General features: G+C 45.9%; 1 protein-coding gene across 1 annotated transcript in view; it reads left to right on the top strand.

The window, feature by feature from the left end:
• LOC121875235 overlaps nucleotides 1-26472 on the top strand; it is a 44981-nt gene that overhangs the window by 398 nt on the left and 18111 nt on the right. Inside the window, exon 2 of the mRNA XM_042379694.1 lies at nucleotides 20771-21000. Coding sequence (XP_042235628.1) covers nucleotides 20776-21000 — 225 coding nt within the window. The 5' untranslated portion in view covers nucleotides 20771-20775. The remainder of the gene's footprint in view (nucleotides 1-20770; nucleotides 21001-26472) is intronic.

Genomic DNA, 26472 nt, shown 5'->3' with positions numbered 1-26472 from the left:
AGAAAGTTAGTGCTGACGAATTCTCAGATAAAACTCATAGAACAATCATCTGTTCACCCGGCCAATATGTTTACTTGCTTGTTTGTAAGTCGATAAGGGTGTTTGGTGTTTGAGAGGTGGTATGATGTGGTGTAATAGATGGTACTGTGTTAATGTCCGTAGGATTTAACCTCACCAAACACCACATGTCAGTCTAATGAACATTAATTTAACACTATATTGATCTTAATCACACAACATTTAACCTTATATAACCCGACACCACCATATTTTAACCTAACATAAAGAGCCGTACGTAATTTAACCTTACGTAGATTAACCAAACGTAATTTAATGTTACTTACAGAAAACAAACATAATTTTAACCTTTCATGACTAGACATCGTACAATTTAACCTTATATACCAAACGTAATTTAACCTAACCCGTTATAAGCTTGTCTAATCTACTACAATCTAACGTAACATTATATAACCAAACAGACCTAGTACAACCTTACGTAGACTAACTTAACACAGCCTTACCAAACCTAACATAACCAAATCCAATTTTAACCTAGCCTAACGCAGCTTAACCTAACCATAACACAGTATATCCTAATGTAACTTAAAACTCCCTAAAAAACCTTAACTAACCCAACCTAAACTTAACGCAACTTAAACTAACGCAACGCTTCCTAACGCAATGTTGCTTCTAATGTAATCAATATAAGGGTTCCCTCGTGGCCTCGTCCGTCATTAGCTTTATAACCACTGTCCATTTTATAACATATAATCGAAGGGGGATTTAAATGGCCTTTTTGATAATTAAAGTTAGGGGATAAAACCCTTTAAGAACCATAGTTTAAGATACAAACCCTCAAGGGATTAAACCATCGTCCTCAAAGGGTTAAACAACATAACCTAACCTAACCTAACGTAACACAACCAAATTTCAACCTAACCTAACCTACCCTAACCTAACCTACCCTAACCTAACCTAACGTAACCTAACCAAATTTCAACCTAACCTAACCTATATAAGACTACCATAGACTCGGGTACTGTCATGAGGCGCCAACTTGGGGTAAACAGTATCGATAAACAAATAAATACCCCGTGTCAATTGGCGTTACTTTACGTGTGGCAAACAGTTTATTAATAGACGTGGTTGGTGAGTATATCCGTCTGTTTGTTTGTGGCTGAGATGTAAACAGATAAGTGAATGGTCAGTTTAGCTTCACCAGTGTTTGTTGTTTGTTTGTGGACGGGACTTGGGTGTTTGTTTTGGTGTGTGGAAGTAAGGAAGAGAGCAGTAAGATGTCTGTGAGGCAGGCCATTTGAACCTGACCTAACGAGAGCCGAACCTGACCTAACTTGACGTGAAACTAACCTGTCCTAATGTAACAAAACTTAACTTAACCGAACCGAACATTAGCTAACCTAACCAAACCTAACATAATCAAATCTAAATCTGACAACCTAACCAAACCTAACGTAACCAAGCCTAACGTAACCAAACCTAACGTAACCGAACTTAAACCTAACCGAACCTAAACATAGCCTAACCTAACCAAACCTAAACATAGCCAAAAATAACCTAACCAATCCTAAGGATAGTTCTGCTCATGGTCAGACAGGTTAGGTTAGGTTACATTTGTGGTCAGTTTATTTTAGTTATTTCTTATGGGGGTAAAGATTCAGTAGAATATAAACACGCTAACTTAACCTAACCAAACGACCCGAAATTAAGCTAACTTGACGTGAACCTAATCTAAACTTAACCAAATTATAGGTTTTTCTTGTGTGATTGATGGTGATTTAACAGAATATGACCTCTATGTTTAGTCATTACGGAGATGTGACCCGCCACCATGAAGGGGTAGAGAACACGTCCAGAACTGAATGAATCGAGACTAAGGATATCTGACCTAACTTGACCTGACCTGAAGTAACCTAACTTGACTTTACCTGACCTAACTTAACCGATCCAACTTTACTTAACCTAACCCTACTTGACCTAACCAATGGTAAACAGTAAATGCTCTCCCCCAAAATAAAACTTTCTGGTCCTAAGACACAAGAGCATCAAGTTACGTTCTGTCGTGCTATACAAAAATTAATATTGGTTCAGTGTTTGTACTTTACCGAGGTGTTTTATTTTAGTTTTATTTAGTTTTGTTGTAACACCATATTATTTTGTTTTGAGTGTTGAAGCAAACCAAAATGCGTGTGGAGGTTTAAGTAATTATCTAACAAATAAATACCGTAATTAACATGTTTTAATAAGTATGGGTATAATATTTAATATTATATGAATTTGACATTTGTTCTTCAATTTAGAGTAATTTTTGTACCAGCAGTTTCTCTGGGGTAAATAAATTAACATGTTGAAGTAAGTCAGGTTAACTATCCAGATGATAACATTTTGTCAATTAGTTTCCATTCATATTCGAGACATTTCCTGATAGGGTAGTTAGGTCGAGTAAACGAGCTCGTTAAGATAAGTAAATAAATTTCAGGTTAAATGTCGATGCTTGTTAGCTTTGACATGTTAACTTTAACCGCATGTTTGTGTTACATATTATGATTAGGTGAGTGTGTTAACATTAACCGCGTGTGTTTAAAGTTAACTAATACTCGTCTTCCTCCCTCCCTTCCCTGTTCTCTTTCCCTCCCACACTAGTAACTTGCCTTCTCTTCCACTTCCCCCCAATCCTCCTACCTCTTACTCTCTTTACCTCCTCTCCCTCTCCCCTCCTCTCCCTCTTACCTCCTCTTTTACCCTCCCTCCTACCTGCTCGACGTCTCCCTCCGCCACCTTCTCATAGGTCGACTTAGGAATTTAGTAATTTTCACCAGGTAGATTCTCTCTCTCTCTCTCTCTTTCTCTAACCGTTTTCATATCTGTCTCCAGCTGTGACGTTATCAGTGCTAGTTAACGACCTCCTTAGCTTGTTAGCTGGAAGCCCCGACGAGACGTTAGCTGGGTACGTCTGTGTTGCCAGCTAAGGGGTCAACGTCACCAGCTTTCTCCCTGATAGCTTTCTGTGTCGGCTAGGTTCGTGAAGTGCTGCTTTCTCTACCAGGCAAGAACTATAGCTTTAGCTTTATATAGTCAGCTAAAAGGTGTTTTTTTTCGTGTGTTATTTCTTAGTTTAAGCTGGCAATATTAACTTAATGGTAATTCATACTTTAGCTTCTTCCGACAACAGCTAGGATGGGTGAGTTGATGTTAGCTTTTTGCGATGGTTATAACAGAGAGAGAGAGAGAACTTTTTTATAGCTTAGGTCACCAGGACGCTTGGTAGCTTTCTCTATTACCGTGCGTCATTAATTCTAGCTTTCTCTTCCAAGCTAAAATCAGTCCTAAGACGTTGTAGCTTTCTTTTTTGGTAAGCTACGTTTCTGTCTGTTACCCCTACGTCTGTGCTACGAGATTAGCTTTCTTTTTCCAGCTAAGATTGCCAAGATAGCTTTTTTGCTTAGTTAAAGGCACCAATAAGTTAGGTTTCACTGTCAAGCTAAAGAAAGGAATTTAGCTTTCTTCTTCAGCTAAGGCTTCAGAACTGTAGCTTTCTCTTTTAAGTTCGACTCAATAACGTTAGTTTTACCACACGCGCTCACACACACACACACACACACACACACACACACACTCCCCAATTCCCCACCACCACCCCACCACCACTCCCCACTCACCTGACCACCACCCCTCCCTCCTCCCTCCCACACCACTCTCCCTCCCCCCTGGCACACACACTCACACCAACTCCCTCCCACTCACACACTCCCTCCCACTCACACACTCACTTCCCCTCACGCACACACACACACACATTCTGTCAGACACATTTACAAGCCGTGACATAACAACACTATTAAGTAGTTGAGTCGTTATCTAGGTGCGTAATGGCGTGAGTTCGTGGTGGGTTTTTTAAAGGCCTTTGGATATGAGGCTTTTGTACTGCCTGCCCCTCATTGCCCCAACCCCTTTCTCCTCCCTGTTTCTCCTTGTTTCTTCCCTCCCAGCTCCCACCCCCTGCTTCTCCCCCCTCCCCTGTTTCTCTCCCCCTCCTGCTCTCCCCTGTTTTCTCCTCCCTCCCCACCTGTGCTTCCCGCCCTGTCCAACTGTGTGTGTGATGAAAACTTGGTGAACTCTACTCGTCCAGTCAACTTTCAAGGAATTTCACGCCGCCCACATTACAAATACGCGGCCATTGCGGTGGAGTGCGGGGGACGATTGTGTGACCAGATGTGTATAGAGTAACTTCAGTGTCTGTCTGTCTGTCTGGTTGTTTTAAATTCAATCTTAGTGTTTGAGTGTCATAATATGTTTGTGTGTATGACTGTGAACATGGCGACCTGTGGTGCAATGGTCAGTATGCTCGCCTCGCAAGCAAGTGAACCCGGGTTTGATCCCCGGGCAGGTGAAACTATGGGCAAGTTTCTTTACACCATTTGCCTCTGTCTACCCAGCAGTAATTGGGAACCTGGATGTTAATTGATTTGCGGATCGTGTTCCAGGGTAATGGTTAGCCAGTGCAGTTGTCGAGTTGCCCGGTCTTCTCGGACTATTCCTTGACACTGGGTCATGCAGCTCGTTAACTCAGGGTGTGGTTGTTGTGTTGGCGACAGCGTCTACACCTTAAACAAATTCACGCCGAGGTGGCCCTTGGGCCAGCCATCCTCGTACACGAGGGACAACCATTATTATTATTATGGCTGTGAACTCGTAAACGTGCAAGCGCGCACACACACACATAAATAAACAGTTGCATAAAAACAAGCAATCACACACGCACATAAACAGTCATACAAAAACAAAAGCAATCACAAATACAAGCAAGCAAGAAATCTCATACACACAAAAGACAAATAAGTATTCACACCTTCGCGCACGCAAGCAAGCAATAAATCGCGCACACAAACAAGCGAGCTAGCAATCTTACCAAAACAAACAAGTAATTACACAGACACAAACAAACTAACAGTTAATAAACATAATACACACAAGCAAGAAATCCATGCTATACACAAACAAGCAGGCTATCCCATTAAAACAAGCACACATAAGCAGGCTACCACACAAGCAACAGTATCTTAAACTGAAGGGGAGAAAGTACCTCACCTTACCCCTTTATAGTCTTGATCCTAAAGTGACGCCATTTTGTTTCAAGGGAGACTGAAAGAGGTATTTATACTATGGTTGAATCACCGTAGAAAAACGACGCCATTTTAGTCGCCACTTAGGGGAAAATATTGAAGGGCTTTTGAGAATCTATAGGTATAAAGAAACGTATTAGTTATGGTATAGTCTCTGCTAATTTGGACGCCATCTTGGTTTTCGTAGTTTGAGTTTTACGTTGATAAAATTACAATGAGAAGGTTTTTACTTTTGAGTCTTTGAGAATTTGGTTGTATCAGCTGTCTAAGGTGTGTCTGTCTGTGTGTGTGTGTAAACTCCACTGAGGGGAATTATTATGTCCAGCTATGTGTGTTTGTGTGTCTGTTCCAACGTCGTGTCAGTGTAGAGATTCAAGTGGTTGCTTTAGTTGTATTAGGCGCTTGAGGGACTAATCTAGACGACGCTTAAGCTGCAGTGAGCACTTAAGAGATGAATTAGGTAGTCACTTGAGCTATAGCAAGCACTTGGAGGTTGAGTCAGGTTGTCCCCGCGCCTAGGGGGGGGGCGGCATAACCGCTTGAAGCATGAATAAGGTCGTCGCTTGAGGAGTAGTGAGCGCTTGAGTGGTGAATGTGGCCTTAGCTTGAGTGCCGGCGCCTCGGGGGCAATCATGAGTAGTGAATAGCAGGAAGCGCTTGAGGGGTGACTCAGGTCGTCGCTTGAGCTGTAGGAAATACTTGAAGCGGTGAGTATACTTTTCCCTTGAGTTCCAGCAAGCATTTGAAGGGGAAGTAAGGTCATGTGTTGTGACTAGGGACGCCTGGCAGTGGTCTCCGCCTGTCACCATCACCACTCAGGTCACCATAACACTGTCGGAGGCTTAAGAGGGGCTGGTGATGGAGGCCGTGTCCACACCTCCTGATCCAGTTGCCTATAGCCGCTGCTGGCCTGTCCATGCATTGCCTTCGTCCGCCGGTGTAGTCTTTAGGTTTGTGTGTTGGTCACCTCTTCCGCCTATACCGTCGTTGGGGTCTTACTCGGCCAACCCACCACACTATCACCAACACACACCATTACCAACACACACCATCACCCAGGTCAGGAAAGGCAGACAATGGACTCGCTAAACGCAATCAAGAATGTCCACATGAAGCTTCGCCAACCAGGAGGCAGCGACCCCCTCCTACTCCTCCACTGTCATCATCTCGCAACCAATTCTAACAACTGATCTTGACAACAATTTATCATGCTCACTTGTCTTCCTCTCTTTACCTGTTTCTCCCATGTTCTTATCTTCTACTGCCACCTGTGTGTTGACACCTGTCTTCACCCACCACCTGTGTGTTGACACCTGTCTTCACCCACCACCTGTGTGCTGACACCTGTCTTCACCCACCACCTGTGTGTTGACACCTGTCTTCACCCACCACCTGTGTGTTGACACCTGTCTTCACCCACCACCTGTGTGTTGACACCTGTCTTCACCCACCACCTGTGTGTTGACACCTGTCTTCACCCACCACCTGTGTGTTGACACTGTCTTCACCCACCACCTGTGTGTTGACACCTGTCTTCACCCACCACCTGTGTGTTGACACTGTAACCACCCACCACCTGTGTGTTGACACCTGTCTTCACCCACCACCTGTGTGGCTGTCTTCACCCACCACCTGTGTGTGTTGACACCTGTCTTCACCCACCACCTGTGTGTGACACCTGTCTTCACCCACCACCTGTGTGTTGACACCTGTCTTCACCCACCACCACCTGTGTGTTGACACTATCTTCACCCACCACCTGTGTGGTGACACCTGTGCTTCACCCACCACCTGTGTGTTGACACCTGTCTTCACCCACCACCACCTGTGTGTTGACACCTGTCTTCACCCACCACCTGTGTGTTGACACCTCAGCTACCACCACCTGTGTGTTGACCTGTCTTCACCCACCACCTGTGTGTTGACACCTGTCTTCACCCACCACCTGTGTGTTGACACCTGTCTTCACCCACCACCTGTGTGTTGACTTCTGTCTTCACCACCTGTGTGTTGACACCTGTCTTCACCCACCACCTGTGTGTTGACACCTGTTCACCCACCACCTGTGTGTTGACACCTGTCTTCACCCACCTGTGTGTTGACACCTGTCTTCACCACCACCTGTGTGGTGACACCTGTCTTCACCACCTGTGTGTTGACACCTGTCTTCACCCACCACCTGTGTGTGTACACTGTCTTCACCCACCACCTGTGTGTGACACCTGTCTTCACCCACCACCTGTGTGTTGACACCTGTCTTCACCCACCACCTGTGTGTTGACACCTGTCTTCACCCACCACCTGTGTGTTGACACCTGTCTTCACCCACCACCTGTGTGTTGACACCTGTCTTCACCCACCACCTGTGTGTTGACACCTGTCTTCACCCACCACCTGTGTGCTGACACCTGTCTTCACCCACCACCTGTGTGCTGACACCTGTCTCACCCACCACCTGTGTGTTGACACCTGTTCACCCACCACCTGTGTGTTGACACCTGTTCACCCACCACCTGTGTGTTGACACCACCCACCACCTGTGTTGACACCTGTCTCACCCACCACCTGTGTTGATTGTCTTCACCCACCACCTGTGTGTTGACACCTGTTCACCCACCACCTGTGTGTTGACACCTGTCTTCACCCACCACCTGTGTGTTGACACCTGTCTTCACTCCACCACCTGTGTGTTGACACCTGTCTTCACCCACACCTGTGTGTTGACACTGTCTTCACCCACCACCGTGTGTTGACACCTGTCTTCACCCACCACCTGTGTGTTGACACCTGTCTACCCACCTCCTGTGTGTGACACCTGTCTCACCCACCACCTGTGTGTGTGACACCTGTCTTCACCCACCACCTGTGTGTTGACACCTGTCTTCACCCACCACCTGTGTGTTGACACCTGTCTTCACCCACCACCTGTGTGTTGACACCTTCACCCACTGTGTGTTGACACCTGTTTCACCCACCACCTGTGTGTGACACCTGTCTCACCCCCACCTGTGTGTTGACACCTGTCTTCACCCACCACCTGTGTGTTGACACCTGTTCACCCACCACCTGTGTGTTGACACCTGTCTTCACCCACCACCTGTGTGTGACACCTGTCTTCACCCACCACCTGTGTGTTGACACCTGTCTTCACCCACCACCTGTGTGTTGACACCTGTCTTCACCCACCACCTGTGTGTTGACACCTGTCTTCTCCACCACCTGTGTGTTGACACCTGTCTTCACCCACCCACCTGTGTGTTGTGACACCTGTCTTCACCCACCACCTGTGTGTGTGACACCTGTCTTCACCCACCACCTGTGTGTGACACCTGTCTTCACCCACCACCTGTGTGTTGACACCTGTCTTCACCCACCACCTGTGTGTTGACACCTGCTCACCCACCACCTGTGTGTTGACACCTGTCTTCACCCACCACCTGTGTGTCATTTATGAGTAAATTCTGTGTCAATTATGTCTTATTTTTTGTCATTGTGTCATTTCTGTCTCAATTACGAGTCGTTGAGGTGTCAGCTATGTGTATTATGTCACTCAGGTGTGTTACTTATGTGTTACTCGGCTATGTTGTTTGTGGGTCGCTCAGGTGTGACTTGTGTGTTGCTATGTGTCGCACACAGTTATAAATAAACTTACACACACACACGAGGTGTCAGCGCCGTGGGCGTCGCTATTAATAAGTATGGTGCAGTTTCTCCTGGTAAAAATAACCTGACTTGTTCTAACTGTACTGAGAGTATTGACACCTGTCTTCACCTGTCACCTGTGTGTTGACACCTGTCTCACCCTGTCACCTGTGTGTTGACACCTGTCTTCACCTGTCACCTGTGTTGACACCTGTCTTCACTTGCCACCTGTGTGTTGACACCTGTCTTCACTTGCCACTGTGTTGACACCTGTCTTCACCTGTGTGTTGACACCTGTCTTCACTTGCCACCTGTGTTGACACCTGTCTTCACTTGCCACCTGTGTGTTGACACCTGTCTTCACTTGCCACCTGTGTGTTGACACCTGTCTTCACTTGCCACCTGTGTGTCGGTTTTATTACACTGTTCTTATGTTTTATAAAGGTAAAAATTGTAGAATCGGTGTGTAAAGTTTTATGACGCTAATGTTTTAAATTTATTTGTAGAAGAAAGTAAAATCCATTCTTAATAGCAAAATGTAGAAATTTAGTAAAAAAATAATACTTAAATATTTTGAATGGAAAGGGTTTGTAAAAGTGTATTGTGAAGAGAAAATTGTGAAAAGATTGTGAAAGTAAACAATGATGCGTCGCAAGATTGTCTATCTGTCACTGTCTCATATTTACCCGCCACATTCACGAGACATTGATGACGACGAGGTCCATCCAAATCTGCTCGTGCATGGATAGGGATGAAGACAGGAGACAGACTCTTGACTATCCATTTCATCTTATTTCCTTTCATCAAACCAGAAATGTAATAAATTAAGCTGCGACACTGGTGAATTCTTTACGGTTCCTTTCAACTGTTGATGTGAGAACGTATCTGATTCCTTCTGTTTATCTGTCTGTTTTAACTTTTAATGTGTTTATTTATATTCCTCTCTACGTTTATCTTTTTATCCGTTTGTCAGTCACTGTTCGTTTGTCTGTTGTAGCTCAGTGGGTCGCGAACCCCCAGGGGTACGCAGGAGGGTTTCCAGGGTACATTAAGGTCTGCCGAAAATCTATATAAATTATGCTAACTTCAGATTTAATTCACGAGGGGATATAAATGTGGTGTTGTATTTGCAACATGGAAAGTAGCTTCTCTCTAAGCACCAATATGTTTTAACACTTGTCATTAGTTTTAATGTCTATACTCCGTGTCTCGCTCTCCCCTAAACACTGGTCGCACTACAGGCCTCAAGCTTTGTTATATCCTGATGTTTATGAATGAAATTATACCAGTCATCAACACGAACCCAGGTCGGCCAATCCTTCCGTCCACCCCTCGAAAGTGAAACGTTTTTATTCATGTTGGTTTGATGTATCGCGTGATGCTGAGGAGAAAACCCAGATGTTCAGACCAGGTGACGTACAAACAAATGTCACGTCATCAACTCTTTTGGGTCTTAGAGAGTGAAATCGCGTCCGGTGCAACGACGTGAAATTGACGGGAGAGTTGGCCAGCGTGATGGGCAGGTCTGTGGTCAGCCATACAAAACCTCTGAAAGCTCATCTCTCATTTTTCCCAGTAATGTTGTTATTATCCAGGGTTTTTTTTTGTACCTCTATCATATTTCTTACTCCCATTATATATTCATTATAAAATTACATTCCAGTAATTTTTAATGATATAGAATTTGTTCCATCATTCCACACTTAACAGAAAACGTTTAGTGTATATTCCATGTGGTCAGTCAAGTGTTACCAGCCCGGGAAAAACTTACTCTCTCAATTTTGTTGGTGATTTGTTACCAGTTTCTTGTGTTATTAAGTGTTAACTATTTTTCTGTTTACTTTCTGAACTTCTTTTGGTGTCTTTATATTTCATGTAATAATAATATCATCTTTGGCTCAATTACTGGCACAGATCACGTGGTCATATTGGTATTAAGGTCCGCCAAACTCTCTTGTTTGCAGTTTTACTTCCTGTGTTATATATTTTTTGTATATTATTTATTCATAGTATTCATGAACATAGTAATATTTAATGTAATACCTAATCTTAGTGAAAATATTCGTTACATCATATGAATCTTGAGTATGTGAATAGAGCATTTGATATAAAATATACTGAATGCGAAACTAATTATTATTATTATATTTTCTATAATTTGTAATATTAAAACAAAATTAATGATCTAGGCGTGAGTAGGGGTTTACCAGGGAGAGGCTAAATATAAGACTACCCCCTCACTCCCCAGTTCCCCCTTAACTCCCCCAAGTAACTCACCACCTCCCCTTCAGTGTGTACAAAGAGCATTCATTGTCTTATGGTCACTCCAGTGTTAAAATCCTCGTAAAATTATCGCTTTCTCGTTCTTCATATTTGTATTGTTATGCAGTTTTATGCAGGTTTAATATATAATCATTATGTAATAAGTAATATTTTATGTAATTTATAAAGTAGAGAGAAAATTTGGAAGGTCATTTGATTCTTGGGTAAATGTAAGGTTGAAGGCGCGTGAATCTCTCCCCCACCCCTAAAAAAATCGCGTGCTTCTCTCTTGTTTTCTCCAGTAATTCTTGTGTTTATCTCAAATGTTTGGCGTTTTCTTACTGTATTTTTGTATACGTAATCTCCATGTAATTATATCTTACATAAGTGTTTGTAATGGCTAGGTAAGATAGACATTGTGTTATATTGGCTTAAACACCACAACACAGCTTATGATTATAAGTGTGGTCAGTCTCTCTCTTTACTCCTTCCGAAATAATTGAGTAACTTTTTTTCTCTCCATACTCGAATACTAACACTTACTACTCACGGGGTAATATATTTACATTAATATTCACGCACTAACATTTTTACTCGTTCTATTGGTAAAAAAAAATGTACAGGATTGTGTTTGATGATGTAGAATTTGTGTTTTAAGTTTAATAAAATGAAAGTAAAGATCTGGTTCATAAGCCTGACTGAACGTTCTTGGACACTGTAGCTATAATACTGTAATACAAAGATCTTGACCAAGTCGTATTCTTTATATTTAACTCCAAGAAAGTCTCTAAATTCCGTACAAAGTCGTTACTTGACACAGTACCACTCATAACTCCTAGTCTCCTGTTATCAATGGTAGGATGCGCTCCATTTATCTTAACGCCTGTGAGACGCTGAGTGTGTGTGTGTGTGTGTGCCAGGTGTATGATTAATGGGTTTCTTGGTATGGGAAAGTGTTGGAAGAGGGAAGGAAGAAGAGGAAGAGCGGGGGAGTTCTTCTTTGTTGGTGTTAAGTTGATCAGTCAGTCTGTCAGTTGAGATTAACATTCATACAGCTGCAGACGCAACCGATAACGAACTGGTACTTAACCGATAAATTGAAACTTCCATTATTAATTATCATGGGAGTTTTTATTCTTGTTATTGTCCATAGTTTGTTTTAATACCTTTAATAGCTTCTGATTTTCCAATATTCTTTGAAAATCAGCCGTGGTTCCTGATCGGCCCATATTCTTAAAGAAATCACTGCCACGGCTCCTGATTGGCCCATATTCTTAAGGAAATTACCACGGTTCCTGATTGGCCCATACTCTTAAGGAAATCACTGCCACGGCCCTGATTGGCCCATACCTTAAGGAAATCACTGCCACGGCTCTTCATTGGCCCATACTCTAAGGAAATCACTGCCACGGCTCCTGATTGGCCCATACTTAAGGACACTGCCATGGCTCCTGATTGGCCCATAGTCTCAAACAAATCACTGTCTTGGCTCCTAATTGGTCCATATTGGTGAGGGAGGCCGCCTACTGTGGACTGGATGCAGCGTGAGAACCAGGTCAGTCAGGCAGTCAGTCTCCCGGCCGCCTGACGTGACTACAGTACTGGCCGAGTCTTCCTTGACGCTGCTCCCATGACTAACACTCACACGGTGGATATATGGATGGATAGATAGATATATAGATAGATGGATAGGTATATACTGTAGATGGCGTATGAGTCAAATTACTTCACCTGGGCGTATGAGTCAAATTACGTAATTGCGTCAGTAAATGAATGTGTTTTGGCCATGGTCGTTACGCACTGTTTATTTAAGGCGGCGTGATTGAGAGGGTGGTGTTGCGTAAACGTGCATATAAAGGGTGTGTGTGTGTGTGTGTGTGTGTGTTTGTGTGTGTGTGTGTGTTCTCTCTTCTCTTCTCTCTCTCTCACACACACGGGCAGGTAGAGTGAACCAGTAGTTAATGAAGCTGTTGACCTCTAATTGCCTCACTAACTGTCTTGTTTGTCCAATTAGCCTAACGTGTTTGTAATTATCTTGACGTGGATTTTGTTTTTGGTTTGTGAGTGAGTTTGTCTAGGGGCTGATAGTTTGTGTGTGTAGGGATTGATTGTTTGTGTGGGTATCAGTTGTTTGTGTGTTATGGTTGATTACTTGTTTGTTTAATTTGTTTATTTAATATGGCGTGTTTTTTATGATGAACCACTTGAGTACGATGACTTAAACCTTTTAGTACGATGATTTAACCCCTTGAGTAAGACGATTTAACCCCTCGAGTACGATAATTTAACCCCTTGATACGATGGTTTAATTATCCAGGCCATTATCCAACAGCCGAATTATCCAGTAGGTCCCCGTGGTCTGGTAGGGACTGACCGTGCACTAGCTAGCCAAGGTCCCAGCTAGCGGGAACAGGAAATCGCTATTACAGAGCTTGGTAGCGTCACCCCGGCCTTGCTAGTGTGTTTCCCGGTGTAGTGAACTGGGTGTAGGAGGTAGGTCAGGGCGTAGGACTTCTTTCTTCCTTTGATAGAACCCATCAATTTTCCTCCTCCTCCTTCGACTACGTCAGGTAACGGGGAGGTGGAATTGATCGCTGATTTATTTCTTTATTAGTACTTATTCTATTGAGATTGTTCCACTGTTTTTATTTATTTAAATTTTTATTTATTGCCTCATGAAGCTCTGAGTCCCACTGAATCACTCACGTCATGCCTTCTTCATCAGTGCATACGCCCCAACACTGGATGCAGAGGATGACATCAAAGAGGCTTTGTATGCCGACCTCGACAGAGTCCTAACCTCTACCCCCAAAGAGGATAGGGTTATGCTCATGGTGACTTCAATGCCAGAGTTGGCAGAGATGCTGACATTTGGCAAGGAACCATAGGGAGAAATGGACTAGGCAAGTTTAATCCCAATGGCCTACTACTCCTCAGCAAGTGTGCTGAACACAGCCTCACTATCATCAAAACTTTGTTTAGGCAGTTCAACAAGTTCAAGGGTTTGTGGCAACACCCACGATCCAAACACTGACAGTGACTACATCATTGTCAGAGAAGAGATGGGCGAGATGTCCTCATCACCTGTGCCATGCATGGCTCAAACCACCGCGACACTGATCATCAGCTTCTGTTGGTCGTGCGTTTGGCGGCGGGGTGACTGGGAGGCTTCTGTTACGCCGGGGTAGAAACTGTCGTACCGCCGTGTAGCCTTGACCCTGTGATTGGTTATAACGGGGGTGTGATGTTGAGAGAGAGGAAAATGGGTGAATGAAAGATAGAGAGAGGGAGGAGGTAAAGAGAGATAGACAGAAAGAAAGAGTTGTAGGACAGAAAAACAGAATAAAGTAGAGAGAGAGAGAGAGAGAGTCCTCAGGTGTTTGTACAATATATTATTAACCTCAATACTTGGTGATTCAATGACCTGCCAATATTAAGTTCACCTCGTGGCTGTCTGACTCGTCTCGGGTTCAAGGCTGACGTGTCTGTCTGTCTGTGTGTGTGTCTGTTTCTGTCTGTGTGTGTGTATGTGTGTCTGTCTGTCTGTTTCTGTCTGTGTGTGTCTGTATCTGTGTGTGTCTGTTTCTGTCTGTGTTTGTGTGTTTCTGTGTGTGTCAGTCTGTGTGTGTGTAATAATAATTAACGGTTTATTAATAGAGTTGCAGTCGGCGGCTGAAAATATACAGACTTACATTTGATTTAGACATAATGATACAATATGCATTGAATACATTTACAGGGCTGTACAGTACATAAATCAGGAGCTGTTTATTATTTTAACAAAAGATGGGATGGTGCTGTTCTTATATCTATTGGTGTGGGCTCTTATGGACTGAATTTTGTTGTAGTGGCGGACTGCGCGAGGTGGGTGGGAGGTGCAGGGAGATGGCGAGGGTGGTGCAGGAGTCCACGGCCAAACCTTTCCAGTGCTTGGTGGTGGAGGTCACTGAGGGATGGCATTTCCAGGGTGGAGGTGTGTCTGTGTGTCTGTTTCTGTCTGTGTGTGTGTGTCTTGTCTTTCTGTGTGTGTGTGTCTGTCTGTATGTATGTTTGGCTAAGGGGCTAGGGGATGAAGTGGCTGAGGGGTGGAGGTTAAAGGGTGGAGGTTAAGGGGCTAAGCGTGGGTGGGGGGGGATAGTTTTAGGGACGCTTGGTAGTACTAGCCGTAAAGGTCACCGGAACGCGAACCGGAAGATGGGAAAGTTGATTCGGTATTTCCGTGTCATGTAAAGTAAAGTTTTGATTAACAGTCCCGGAGATCACACACACACACACACACACGCTAAACGACATAACAAGTAAAAATTTATAACTAAAATGTCAATCACATCAGAGTCACAGGTAAGAAGTATAGACGACTGAATCTTTTCCAAACAACAAAAGTATAAATGCCAGAACCTACATAAACGCATGCAACAATAAAATGTATACGACCTGCCTGCCTCTACCTGACCCTTCGATTCCTAACTCTCTACCTGTCTCTGCCTCCCGGACTCTGCCTGGCGGAAATAAGTGTGAGCGGGGGTGAGACAGGAGGAAATGGGCTAATATAGAGACGTATGGTCCATGACTTTGAGGTTTTAGCCATGGCTGGTCACTCTTCACTATACCTACACGATCTGATTTCACTTGTGGCATCCGATCGTGTTCTTGTTGTCTGTAATCGTCTTTTGTTTCTGTAATGACGGGAGTTGGTTTGGTGACGTTTATTTATTGAAGGATTTGTTTTGAAAGGGGTTTTGCTTCCTTCTGTCATCTTTTTATAAAGATTTTGTTACTTTAAATACATCCGATTGTCTGTTGTTTATGTATAAATGTTTTAATTATCTTTGTTAATCTATAGTTTTAAGAATTTTAACAGATATGCCTTTTGACGAGTCGAATTAATGAAACTATCTATCTATCGAAATTAATTCATAAACAACCTACCCATTTTCTCTTATTGTTAGGGGAGACTGAAATGGTTAATTACACACACACACACACACACACACAGTTTCTCCATTCTCTCAGCATGGTCTGGTCGTCAACATGGTCTGGTCTTCATCATGGTCTGGTCTTCATCATGGTCTGGTCGTCATCATGGTCTGGTCGTTGACTCTCTCTTGTGTTGTGATGAGTTTGGTGTTTGTGAATGGTTTAGCGATGCTCTCTCGTTATTACTGTGATTAGGATGGTATAATTGTTGGCCCAGTGTATTTGTTGATTGTTGTTGTTCAATGTTCTTGTAGTGGGTTTTTGCGATGTGTTTAAGGTTGTTTATGGTTTGGTTAGATTAGGGTTGGGTTATGTTAGGTAGATTAGCGTTAGGTTAAGGCAAGGTTAGGTTGATTTTGGTTAGGGTTACGGTAAGTTAGGATAAGTAAATTTAGGTTTGGTTAGATTAGGGTTAGGTAAGGTTATATTAGCGTTTGGTTAATATAGGTTCGTGTTACGTTAATTGGGTTAAGGTTAGATTAGGATAAATTAAATTATGGTGCGGTGGCTGAGCGGAGACAACACCCGTTAACATAACCTTCTGTGCCTTGGTTCGATTGCTGGAAGCGAAGGTGATCCAGTGCTAGCCATAAACCCTCCTTGTGTACCGTGTCTTTACCGGGTCGTCAAGCATTGAGAACTACTTTCACCCATTACAGTTCATATTGTAATGATGTCTTATGTAATGGTACTATTGTTATTATTGTCTTTTGTTTTGTAATTTTGGTTCAGACTCTCTATAGTACTTCGATGAGATTGTCTTTTGTTCGTAATAGGGGATTTGGTTCCTTATGATGAGATTGTCCTTTGTTTGTAATAGAGATTTGGTTCTTTATGATGTGATATGATGTTTGTTGAGTTATCGTACTTATACTTTCACTGCAAGGATGCGCTACTTTTAATTATTTATTTGGTTTACGACGCTTTTTTCGAGGTCAGAGAGGACCCCGTACTCAGAGGGTTAAGTTATTGTACTCAAGGGGTTATGTTATTGTACTCTGGAGGTTGTTATTGTACTCAAGGGGTTATGTTATTGTACTCTGGAGGTTGTTATTGTACTCAAGGGGTTATTATAAGTCACGAGTTGGATGAAAAACCATTAGAGAATAATTCAAGTAATGATGATAATAATAATGAGGAAGAAAAGAGGAGGAGGAGGAAGAAAGGAAGAGGAGGAGGAAGAAGAAGAAAGGAAGAAGAGGAGGAGGAAGAGGAAGAAGAAGAAAGGAAGAAGAGGAGGAGGAAGAGGAAGAAGAAGAAAGGAAGATGAGGAAGAGGAAGAAGAAGAAAGGAAGAAGAGGAGGAGGAAGAAAGGAAGAAAAATGATATTTATTTTACAGCAGGGGAGTTAATGGGAAGGAAGGTTGTTTACTCCAACACTAAACCAAACCCTCCAACACTAAACCAAACCCTCCAACACTAAACCAAACCCTCCAACACTAAACCAAACCCTCCAACACTATGGCTGGTGGCTGGAGAGATATTATTTTAACCTTTTTTTTCCACATAACATAATTTTTCCCAGTTTTTTTCGTAATATTTTGGTCATTTTAGTTTCCCAACGTATTCTGTCGACCTGGTACGTAAACATTGCGGTAACTTTACGACTAAGACTTGTAAGCTCTTTAAATTGTCATGCCATTGGTGTTAGTATTGTGTTAGATGGGAGTGTAGTCTGCGGGGGAGAGTTCGTCGTCTCCTCCTCCGGGCTGTGGGGTAAGCGATGTCTTCACTGTTACCAACCTGTTCGAGTACTGATATTCTGTCTGTGTCTCTCTCTCTCGACCACCTGGGCCAGACATGGGTGTGGGGGGGGAGGAGGTTGAGCCAGACGTCGGCATCCATGCTAATGTTGACCTAACTCTGAGTCTCTTCCCCCCCCACTCCCCCCCTCCCTCCCCCCTCCCCCGTAGACAGGTTCTCCTGCCCCCCTTCCTCCTCCCCTGCTCCCCCTCCTCCTGCCCCCCCTTCCTCCTCCTGCCCCCCTTCCTCCTCCTGCCGCCTTCCTCCTCCCTGCCCCCCTTCCTCCCCCTGCCCCCCTTCCTCCTCCTGCCCCCTTCCTCCACCTCCCCCCTCCTCTTCTCCGCCTCCTTCTCTCCTCCTCCTCCTTCCTCCTCCTGCCCCTTCTTCCTCCTCCTCCCCTTCTCCCTCCTCCTTCCTCTCCTGCCCCTTCCTCCTCCTGCCCCCTTCCTCCTCCCTGCCTTCCTCTCCTGCCCCCCTTCCTCCTCCTGCCCCCTTCCTCCTCCTGCCCCCTTCCTCCTCCTGCCCCCCCTTCCTCCTTCTGCCCCCCTTCCTCCTCCTGCCCCCCCTTCCTCCTCCTGCCCCCCCTTCCTCCTCCTGCTCCCCCTTCCTCCTCTCCCTCCTTCCTCCTCCTGCCCTCCTTCCTCCCTCCTGCTCCTTCTCCTCCCTGCCCCTTCCTCCTCCCTGCCCCCTTCTCCCTCCTGCCTTCTTCCTCTGCCCCCTTCTTCCTCCTGCCCCTTCTTCCTCCTGCCCCTTCCTCTCTGCCCTTCCTCCCTCTCCCCTTCCTCCTCCTGCCCCCCTTCCTCCTCCTGCCCCCCTTCCTCCTCCTGCCCCCCCTTCCTCCTCCTGCCCCCTCCTCTCCTGCCCCTTCCTCCTCTGCCCCCCTTCCTCCTCCTGCCCCCTTCCTCCTCCTGCCCCTTCCTCCTCCTGCCCCCTTCCTCCCTGCCCTTCCTCCCTCCTGCCCCTTCCTCCTCCTGCCCCCTTCCTCCTCTTCCCCCTCCTCCCTGCCCCCCTTCCTCCTCCTGCCCCTTCCTCCTCCTGCCCCCTTCCTCCTCCTCCCCCCTTCTCCCTCCCCCTCCTCTTCCTCCTTCCCTCCTCTTCCTCCTTCCCCTCCTCTTCCTCCTTCCCCTCCTCTTCCTCTTCCCTCCTCTTCCTCCTTCCCTCCTCTTCCTCCTTCCCTCTTCTTCCTCCTTCCCCTCTTCTTCCTCCTTCCCCTCTTCTTCCTCCCCTCCTCTTCCCTACTCCTCCTCCTGTGTTCTAGACAGGTCGCCGGCAGTCAGTGGAGCACAATTTGTGTTAGGCCCACCCAGAGGAATGTGCCTCTCTCCCTCTTCTCCGTCCTTCACTTCTTCCTTCTCTCTCCATCGTTATCTCTCTCTTCTTCACTCCACTGTTATCTTTCTCCCTCCCTGTTGCCTCTCCCATTTGTTCCCTCCTTCTCCTCCTCTCGGTAATTAATACGAAAGGTAGAATTGGAGAGAAGGGAAAGAAGAAGGTGAGAGAGAGAGACAGAGTAAATGATAATAATAACACCTTTATTATTAAGAAACCACTAATGCATAAATAAGTCAGTATTTTAATGTGTTTGTTGCTGTTGTTGCCATGTGTCTTGTTGGTCCTGCTGTACTTGTTTCTTAATGGCTGTGTTGCTGTACTTGTTGCCATGTTGCTGTAATTATATTTTTGTATTTGTTACGATAGTGTAGTGGTAGTGGTGGTGGTAGTAGTGGTGCTGGTGGTGGTGGTAGTGGTTGTAGTGATGGTACTAGTAGTGGTAGTACTGGTGGTGGTGTGTATGGTGGTGGTAGTGGTGGTGGTAGTACTGGTGGTGGTGGTGGTGGTAGTAGTTGTACCACATTCTCTCACACACAAGCTGTTTGGCTGAGCCCGATACATTCTTCATAGTGAACCTCTGTCAGTCTTTCTGTCTCTGTATCTCTCGGTCTCTGTCAGTCTGTCTGTCTCTCTCTATCTCTCGGTCTTTGTCGGTCTGTCAGTCAGTCGGACCATCAGCAGGGTGGGGCCATCACGGTGTCAGCAGGGTGGGGGAGGGCCATCACAGTCAGCAGGGGTGTGAAGGAGTCATCACAGTGTCAGCAGGGTGGGGAGGGCCATCACGGTGTTAGCAGGGTGGGGGAGGAGTCATCTGAGTGTCACGTAGGGCCACCAGGGTGTCAGCAGGGAGGGCCATCACGGTGTCAGCAGGGTGGGGAGGGCCATCACGGTGTCAGCAGGGTGTGAAGGAGAGTCATCACGGTGTCAGCAGGGGGTGGGAGGGCCATCACGGTGTCAGCAGGGTGGGGAGGGCCATCACGGTGTCAGCAGGGTGGGAAGGGCCATCACGGTGTCAGCAGGGGTGGGGGAGGGCCATCACGGTGTCAGCAGGGTGGGGAGGCCATCACGGTGTCAGCAGGGTGGGGGAGGGCCATCACAGTGTCAGCAGGGTGGGAGGCCATCACGGTGTCAGCAGGGTGGGGAGGGCCATCACGGTCAGCAGGGTGGGGGAGGGCCATCAGGTGTCAGCAGGTGGGGAAGGAGAGTCATCACAGTCAGCAGGAGGGCCACCAGGGTGTCAGCCAACAATGGGGTCTTTGTCTTAACGTTTAGGCGTGTTACAACTTTCACCCCGTCAGTCACGTACCGCCGAGACTACCAAGAGTCAGCCCTTACCTGGCCCAAGTACAGGTCCTTTCACCCTTACCTGGCCCAAGTACAGGTCCTTTACACCTTACCTGGCCCAAGTACAGGTCCTTTACACCTTACCTGGCCCTAGTACAGGTCAGTTATTTGTGAAGAAGATTGGAAGGATGATGATATTTCTTAATGTTTGTTTTCATGGGTTCATTTTTGTTTTTTGTGTTTTATTGATGTTTTATTTAATGTTTTATTGAAGTTTTATTTATATTAGTTTTAAGCTTTTGTTTATTATTTTTCTTTCATGTGAAATTATTTCTCTTGTCTCTTTTCTCTCTATTTATCTTTCTCTCTCTCTCTCTCTCTCTCAGCAGATATGATAATGCGGTTAAGACGGTTAGAAGCGGCGATAATCTGGCTGGTGACGGTAGGATGTGTCGCCAACCTCACGCATGCGCAGTGTTGGTGTGGACTCTTCCTGGTGACGTCAGAGAGCTGGGAGCCAAATCATCTGGCCTTCTCGACGGGCAAGAACTATGACGTCAACTGTTCACAACCAACCCAGGCCAGTGATGAATGTAGGAAGCAGTGTGAAGATGAGGTGAGTTGTTGTGGTAGTAGTGGTAGTAGTAGTAGTGGTAGTAGTGGTGGTAGTAGTACAATGTCACCATCACCCTCAAGGTCATCATACTCAAGGGGTTAAGTCATCAAGATAGGAGATATAGATAAAGTTCTTATAATATCCGAGCAGGATAGGACTCGTAGCAACGGATTTAAGTTGGATAAGTTTGGGTTTAGGAGGGAGATAGGAAGGAACTGGCTCACAAATAGGGTGGTGGACGAGTGGAACAAGCTTAGCAACTTTGTAGTAAGTGCTGGAACGCTGGAAAGTATTAAAAGGAGGCTGGATAGATTCATGGGTGATAGAGAGTGGTAGTAACTCTCGACAGGAGCTGCCATGCACAGGTCAAGCGGCCTATTGCAAACTCCTTATGTTCTTATCATACTCACGTGGTTAATTAAGTTGTCATTACCGATAATTTTTGTCAATTACGTTAACTAAGAGGAATGAACGCCCAAGCTGTCTGTGCTGAATACTGTGTTAGACGAACGCGCGCCAGCCGAGCACTTATGATTACTGTTACGTTACCAGGGCGTGTGATTGCGTGCGTAAGTGCGTACGTGCTTGTGTGTTTGCGTGTTTTTGTATGTTTTGTGTGTGTGTGTGTGTGTATGTATACAGGTGTACGTGTAGAGGTTCCCAGGCCTCAGAGGTAAGAGATCAACGCTGTCCTGACCTCCACACTGACCTACCTACGGGTTTTTTTGTACCTGTTTGTTTGTTTGTTTGTTTGTTTCTATTTGTTTTCCTCCGGTGCCATAATGTGACTACAAAAGAATATTATTATTACTTTGATTTCCGTTGGACACACACACACACACACACACATACACACATGTAATAAATCAGTGTATTCACTCCCAGTAAACACTGCTCCCTACACTGTCACTATGTTGAAATGAACTGTATTTTGAGCTGATCCCCATCTAAGTTACTATATGTCTTATTTGTGTCACTTATGTCACTTGTATATTATTTGTAATTCGTAACCCATTCCCCAAATATGTAACTGTATATTTTCAGCCTTCTGGCTGCCAAGCTCTTTCAATAAACCGTTAATTATTATTATTATTATTATTACACACACACACACACACACTGAATAATGAAGGTGAATCCGCTCCAGTTCATGACTTCCTAACAGCTGTCTATCTGTCTGAGGTAACGAGTAGTTTCCTGGTAAAGTTATCTCGTAAAATGGACATCAGGAATTTTGACAACTAAGGGAATTTATCGCATAACGGATTGTGCTGTGGAAATTAAGTACCGGTATAATTTGTCCTGAGAATTTACAGAGTATTTTTTATTTTTTAGATTTGTTTTAGGAATTTCTCGTTTGTGTGGGGGGGGTGGGGGGTGGCTGCAGTGCTGTCTGTGTAACTCTGTCTGTCTGTCTGTCTGTCTATGCTTTTCTGTGTAACTGTCTGTCGTTCTGTAACTTTTGTGTAAAATCTGTTGTGTCTGTCTTAATGTCTGGCAGCCTGTCTTTATAATAGTGTGTGTGTGTGTGTGTGCGCGCGCGCGTGGTGTGGTGTGGTGTGGTCAGGTTAGGATTCACAGGTCGAGGGAGAGAGAGAGAGAGAGAGAGAGATATCTTCCAGCCCGTAATTGTTTTATGCAAATTTCAAAGGTTGTTAATCATTTTCTATAGACGAGACCACTTGCCTCTCCTCGTTGTTTGTATGGTTGTGTTGTGCAGTATAACAGGTGGCAGGCCGGGAGCGGAGTGATCCATATTTCCTGTCGTTCATTTATCATGGCTGTGGTAATACATCATTTACCACAACAACTCTGTCATGGTGCTCCTCCTGCCGCCCATCACCTACACCAGCTGTTTATGTTGTTGAGTTAAGTCTTGGATTATGTTTTACTAAATTTAGAAACTCATCAGATAAACCTGGAACGATTGTTGTGTCGACCACTGTACATATATGGACCCGAGTTCGATCCCCGGGCAGGTGAAACTATGGGCAAGTTTCTTTACGCCATTTGCCTCTGTCTACCCAGCAGTAATTGGGAACCTGGATGTTAATTGATTTGTGTTCCGGGGTAATGGTTAGCCAGTGCAGTTGGCGAGTTGTCCGGTCTTCTCGGACTATTCCTTGACACTGGGTCATGCAGCTCGTTAACTCAGGCTGTGGTTGTTGTGTTGGGCAGCTTCTACAACACATTCACGCCTAGGTGGCCCTAGGGCCGGCCATCCTCGTTACACGGGAGGTGACAATTTTTATTACATGTGCATTCGGTATATATATGTATACCTATATCTGTAACTTCTTAATATGTGACTGTATATGTGAGGATGTAACTGTATTGTTATAATATATAACTGTACTTGTATCTTTACCAATACCTGTACCTGTAAGAATACCTGTGTTGTTAACCACACCTGTACCTGTAAGAATACCTGTGTTGTTAACACACCTGTACCTGTTTCTCAAAAACTACTTGAAAAAACCTCGACGCAACAAGAACAAACAACAACAACACTACACAGACAGACCCAAGAGAGTCAGTCTGTGTACAGCCACGTGAACACAGTCTATTACTTGAGTCTGTTGTACGACTTGGGGAGTGAGGGTGGGGAGGGGAGGGTGGAGGTTTGCGGGGAGGTTAGCATGACTGGTTACTGTGTCAAAGAGTCCTCCCCTCTCCTCTGCCCTCCCCTCTGCCCTGCCCTCCCTCTCCTCTGCCCTCCCCTCCCTGCCCTGCCCTCCCTCCCCTCCCTCTGCCCTCCTCCCTCTCCTCTGCCCTGCCCTCCTCTGCCCTCCCCTCTCCTCTTCCCTCTGCCCTCCCCTCCCCTCTCCTCTGCCCTGCTGCCCTCCCTCTGCCCTCCCCTCTCCTCTGCCCTCCCCTCCCCTCTGCCCTCCCTCCCCTCTCCTCTGCCCTCCCCTCCCCTCTGCCTCCCCTCCCCTCCCTCTGCCCTCCCCCTCTCCTCTGCCCTCCCCTCCCCTCTGCCCTCCCCTCCCCTCCCCTCTGCCCTCCCCTCCCCTCTCCCTGCCCTCCCCTCTCCTCTGCCTGCCTCCCCTCTCCCCTCCCTCTCTCCGCCCTCCCCTCTCCTCTGCCCTGCCCTCCCTCTACCCTCCCCTCTCTGCCTCCCTCCCCTCCTCCCCTCTGCCCCTCCCCTCCCCTCCCCTCTACCTCCCCTCCCCTCCCCTCCCTCCCCTCCCCCCCTGCCTCCCTCACCCTGCCCTCCCTTCACCCTGCCCTCCCCTCTCCCTCTGCCCTGCCCCTCCCCTCTCCCCTCCCCTCTCCTCTGCCCCTCCCCTCCCCTGCCCTCCCCCTCCCCCCCTCTGCCCTGCCCTCCCCCTCCCCTCCTCCCCTCCCCCTCCCTGCCCTCCCCTCCCCTCTACCCCTGCCCTCCCCTCCGCCCTGCCCTCTCCCCTCCCCTCTGCCTCCCCTCCCCTGCCCCTGCCCCTCCCCTCCCTTACCCCTCCCCTCCGCCCTGCCCCCTCCCTTCCCCCTACCCTCCCTCTCCTCCCTGCCTCCTCTCCCCTCCTCTCCTCTGCCCTCCTCCCTCTGCCCTCCCCTCCCCTCTGCCCTGCCCTCCCCTCCGCCCTGCCCTCCCCTCCTCCCTCTGCCCTGCCCTCCCTCCCCTCCAACCCCTCCCCTCTTCATGTGAGCCCTCCCCACCTCTCTCTCTTTTCTTCTTCCAACCTCCTTCTTCCCTCCTCCAAATTTATCTCCCTCACTCTTCCCACGCATTTTTCCCTTCCTTCCCACCCTTTCCCTGTACACCTCTCTTCCCCCCTTTCCCTCTCCTCCCTTCCTCTCCTTCCTTCCCACCCTCTTTCTCCTCTTCTCCCCACACCCTCCCCCCACCCTCCCTCCCCCACCTCCCCTCCCCACCTCCACACCTGTTCCAGCAAGTGAGACATATGTGGCTTCGTTACATATGTGCTTATGTAACGTTTTAGTCGTCGGTCGATTCTACAAGTCACTTATATAGGTCTGTAAGTCACGTGTCCCAGGTGTCACATATATGTAACGACTTTTATGTGACGTGTCGATTTAAAAAGCTTCAGGTATTATATAGGGACTTTAACCTTACCTAAACTAACCTAACCAAATTCAACTTAACCTAAGCTAATTTAACCTAACCCAATCATATTTGACCTAACGTAAATTAATCTAATTTAACCTAACTTATTTGTCAACATAGTTAGGTTCTCAAAGATTCATAAGTTAATTTTTTGTTCTCCTGACTAATGATGTTATTAACTGTCTTTCTTAACATCTTGGGCAAAATTAAAAAAAAAATAAATAAATAAAATGGCGTCGAAAAAGATAAAGTATGTTTATTTGTTTTGTTTTAAATTTGAACCCAGACTACCTCGACCCACTCAAAAAAACCGTTAATGACCGTTAATAACCGTTAGCTGTAAGAGATGTTTTAAATCTTCGTATTCCCCAACTGTTGTAGATGGTGGAGGCGGCGACGGTTGTTAGACGAGAGATATGTTAATGAGGTCAGTGTGTGTACCTGCATAAACAACCACTGTCACCACTAACCACCACAACCCATTGTTATCACTACCACTGCAATCACCACCACTGCAATCACAACCACTGTAATCACTACCACCACTACTATCACTACTGCACCCACCACCACGCCCACCACCACCACCACCACTACTGCACCCACCACCACGCCCACCACCACCACCACTACCGCACCACCACCACCACCACTTCCACAATTACCAGCATTTACTAATCATCTGTCGTCATAACAATTTAGGTTAAATCATCGTTCTCAAAACACACTCTCTCTCTCACCAGTCAGTCAGTCAGTCAGTCACCTTCACTAGTCAACCAGTCAGCCAGTCACCTTCACGAGTCAACCAGTCAGTCAGCTCTACCAGTCAGTCAGTCAGTCACCTTTACCAATCATCCAGTCAGTCAGCTTTACCAGCCAGTCACTTTCACGACAGTTTATGACCTAGACAGTCATTTTCACCAGTCATCTTGTACCGGTGTAAGATACTGAAGTCTGTCATTATCTCGGTACGTTTTCTAGGTCACTGTCATCATCATCGTCATCATTGTTGTCGTGTTTATCTTCATCATCATCGTCACATTCATACATACATACATACATACATACATACATACTACTTTGCTGTCACCTGGCATCGAGTATGACGATCATCCAGCTATGATACAATGATATGAGTTATTAAGGATGTCACCTTCGTTGGTGAGCTGAGGTGACTAGAGGCCGATACGGGACCGGCAGGTCCGTCCACAGATGTTGTACGTGGTGGGCTACATCTACTGCGGGAGGGTTTATAAGACACTTATATATGCACACTTCGGCCTATTTTAATACTGGTTGTGATGAGTTGTGATTTGTTGATGTAACTGATGCTAAATTTACGTAATCCTGGCTATAATAATAATAACAACAACAACACATCAATAATAATAACAATAATAACAAGAACT

Source organism: Homarus americanus, unplaced genomic scaffold (assembly GCF_018991925.1).
Source record: "Homarus americanus isolate GMGI-L3 unplaced genomic scaffold, GMGI_Hamer_2.0 scaffold56241, whole genome shotgun sequence".
In the NCBI taxonomy this organism is placed as follows: Eukaryota; Metazoa; Arthropoda; class Malacostraca; order Decapoda; family Nephropidae; genus Homarus; species Homarus americanus.
The sequence above is the reverse complement of the archived record's forward strand: the minus strand, read 5'-3'. Positions and strand labels throughout refer to the sequence as shown.